This window comes from Aptenodytes forsteri, unplaced genomic scaffold, assembly GCF_000699145.1.
Source record: "Aptenodytes forsteri isolate BGI_AS27 unplaced genomic scaffold, ASM69914v1 Scaffold66, whole genome shotgun sequence".
NCBI classification, from domain to species: Eukaryota; Metazoa; Chordata; class Aves; order Sphenisciformes; family Spheniscidae; genus Aptenodytes; species Aptenodytes forsteri.
The window spans coordinates 655,799-658,114 of record NW_008795131.1 but is presented as its reverse complement, the minus strand read 5'-3'; the positions used below and the strand labels follow the sequence as shown (position 1 = coordinate 658,114).

The window sequence follows — 2,316 nt, the reverse complement described above, 5'->3', positions numbered from 1 at the left end:
CTGTCGGGCTCGGTGGCAGGGCTGGAGGGGGGCTCCCAGCTGGCCCTGCGCCGGGCCACCAGCATGCGTAAGACCTTCACCACCGGCGTGGCCGCCGTCAAGAAGAAGTCCCTCTGCATCCAGATCAAGCTGCAAGTGGTGAGTGAGAGGGTGCCAAGGCGGGGTCGCCGGGTCTGGCTGGGGCACCGCTGCATGTCACCGCTCACCCCGCTCTCCCATGCTTGCAGGACGCCCTCATCGACAGCATCAAGAAATCCAAGCTCCACTTCGTGCACTGCTTCTTGCCCAAGGCGGCGGGGGGCGGCGGGGACCCCCAGGCTCTGCCGTGCCAGCGGGTGAGTGGCAGCGAGCTGGAGCTGCCGGCAGAGCACTGCGAGGCGGGGCTCATGCAGCTGGACGTGCCCCTCCTGCGCGCCCAGCTCCGCGGCTCCCGCCTGCTGGACGCTCTCCGCATGTACCGCCAAGGTGAGCTGCGCTGCCGGCACCCCTGGCACCCGGGGTGGGGGGATGCCAGGGCTGCGGTGCGCGTCCCACTGCGGGGATGGATGCTGTGGGGTCCTGGCTGCGTCTCCTCCCTTGGGAGCCAAAGCCTCCCTGGGGAACCCCTTCGGCACGTGCCCTTGCTCCAAGCTCCACGGCTGCCAGCCGTGTCCCCAGGGCAGTCCTGTCCCCGTCCCCCCTCCCCAACAGGGCCATTATCTGCACCCGGGACAGGCATGGCCTTAATTGGGTGTCTCCGCTGGTGCCGCCGGTTCCTGGCAGCTCTCCTGCTGGCAGCTGGCCCCTGTCCCGCTGGGGTGAGGGACTCCAGGTCGTGCTCAGCAAAGCATTTATCGATACACATGGCCGGCCGCCCAGCCGAGGTTTTATTGCCTGGAGGCCGGACCCTTCCTGCCACAATCGGAAATCGATGCCGCCCGCACACCTCCTGGATCGATGGCTGTGGCCAGCCGGCTGTGCTGGGGTCAGCGTCCCCATCAATACCCCGTTGTTAATTAAGATGTGGAGGCTCAGCACTGCGAGCCTGATGCAGAAGTTGGCTGCGGCTCAGAGCGGAGCCGGCGCAGGGCTTGTTTGCTTGCACAGGCAACACACGTGTCCCTGCGCTCCCCCCGAGGCGGGATCTGGCCACTTTCTCCCCAGATCCCGGCCAAAATTGCTGGAGGACACGGCCAAGGAAAACCTCCCCGGACGGGTCAGGGCACTCCGGCCGTGCCTGGTCCTGTGGGGAACTTGTGTCACGTGGGGTGACCCCATCAGTTCTCCCAAAAGATGGGCCCCAGCAAGTCAGGGCACGCGGGGCTGTCCCTGGCCACTCCCAAGAGATAGGCCCCAGCAAGTCAGGGCGCGCGGGGCTGTCCCTGGCCATCCCCCGGGCGTCCTGGCGCACCCCCCAGCCCCCCCCCCCCCCCCCCCCCCGAGGCGGGATCTGGCTCTCCCCAGAGGCCCCAGCAAGTCAGGGCACGCGGGGCTGTCCCTGGCCATCCCCCGGGCGTCCTGGCTGCCCCCGCAGCCCCACTCTCCCTTGCTCCCCCCAGGGTACCCCGACCACATGGTTTTTGCGGAGTTCAGGCGGCGCTTTGATGTCCTGGCCCCGCACCTGACCAAAAAGCACGGGCGCAACTACATCGTGGTGGATGAGAAGCGGGTACGTGCCCCGTTCCGGGGCCAGCGCTGCTTTCTGGGGTCCCCTGCACCTCGGTGTGCTGCCAGCCCAGCCCTAACACCTCTCCCTCCCCGCAGGCGGTGGAGGAGCTCCTGGAGTCACTGGACCTGGAGAAGAGCAGCTACCACATGGGCTTGAGCCGGGTACGATGCCCGACGCTGGCTGCGGGTGCCGGCAGTGGCGCAGGCAGGGGTGGGCGGCACGGCTTGGCACGGCGCGGCGGGGCAGCACAAGGGCGGCACTGTTTGCTCCCACCTACGGCATTCCTCGTGCCTGGGGAATAAAACCCCCACAGCGGGACAGGACCAGTGGCTGCAGAGGGGAAAGCTGCATCCCCACCAGCTGGTGCGGCAGGAGGGTGGCACGGCGTGGCCGGAGGGATGCCGGCACCCATCAGCATCTCACCCCGCTCCCCTCCCGCAGGTGTTTTTCCGGGCCGGGTCGCTGGCCAGGCTGGAGGAGCAACGGGACGCGCAGACCAGCAGGAACATCACCCTCTTCCAGGCGGCGTGCAGGGGCTTCCTAGCACGGCAGCAGTTCAAGAAGAGGAAGGTTCGTCCCAGCGGCTCTCCCCTCCCCGCTCCGCCGCACAATTTCGCCTAAAATGGGCAGCGCAGCCTTTCTGCCGCTGCCTGGGCCAGCACCTCCTC

General features: G+C 68.0%; 1 protein-coding gene across 1 annotated transcript in view; it reads left to right on the top strand.

Annotated features, from left to right (window-relative positions):
* MYO18A (myosin XVIIIA) overlaps positions 1-2,316 on the top strand; it is a 47,549-nt gene that overhangs the window by 19,443 nt on the left and 25,790 nt on the right. Inside the window, 5 exon segments of the mRNA XM_009278315.1 lie at positions 1-138; positions 228-465; positions 1,539-1,648; positions 1,744-1,809; positions 2,090-2,218. The exon segment at positions 1-138 is cut by the window's left edge and continues 7 nt beyond it. Coding sequence (XP_009276590.1) covers positions 1-138; positions 228-465; positions 1,539-1,648; positions 1,744-1,809; positions 2,090-2,218 — 681 coding nt within the window.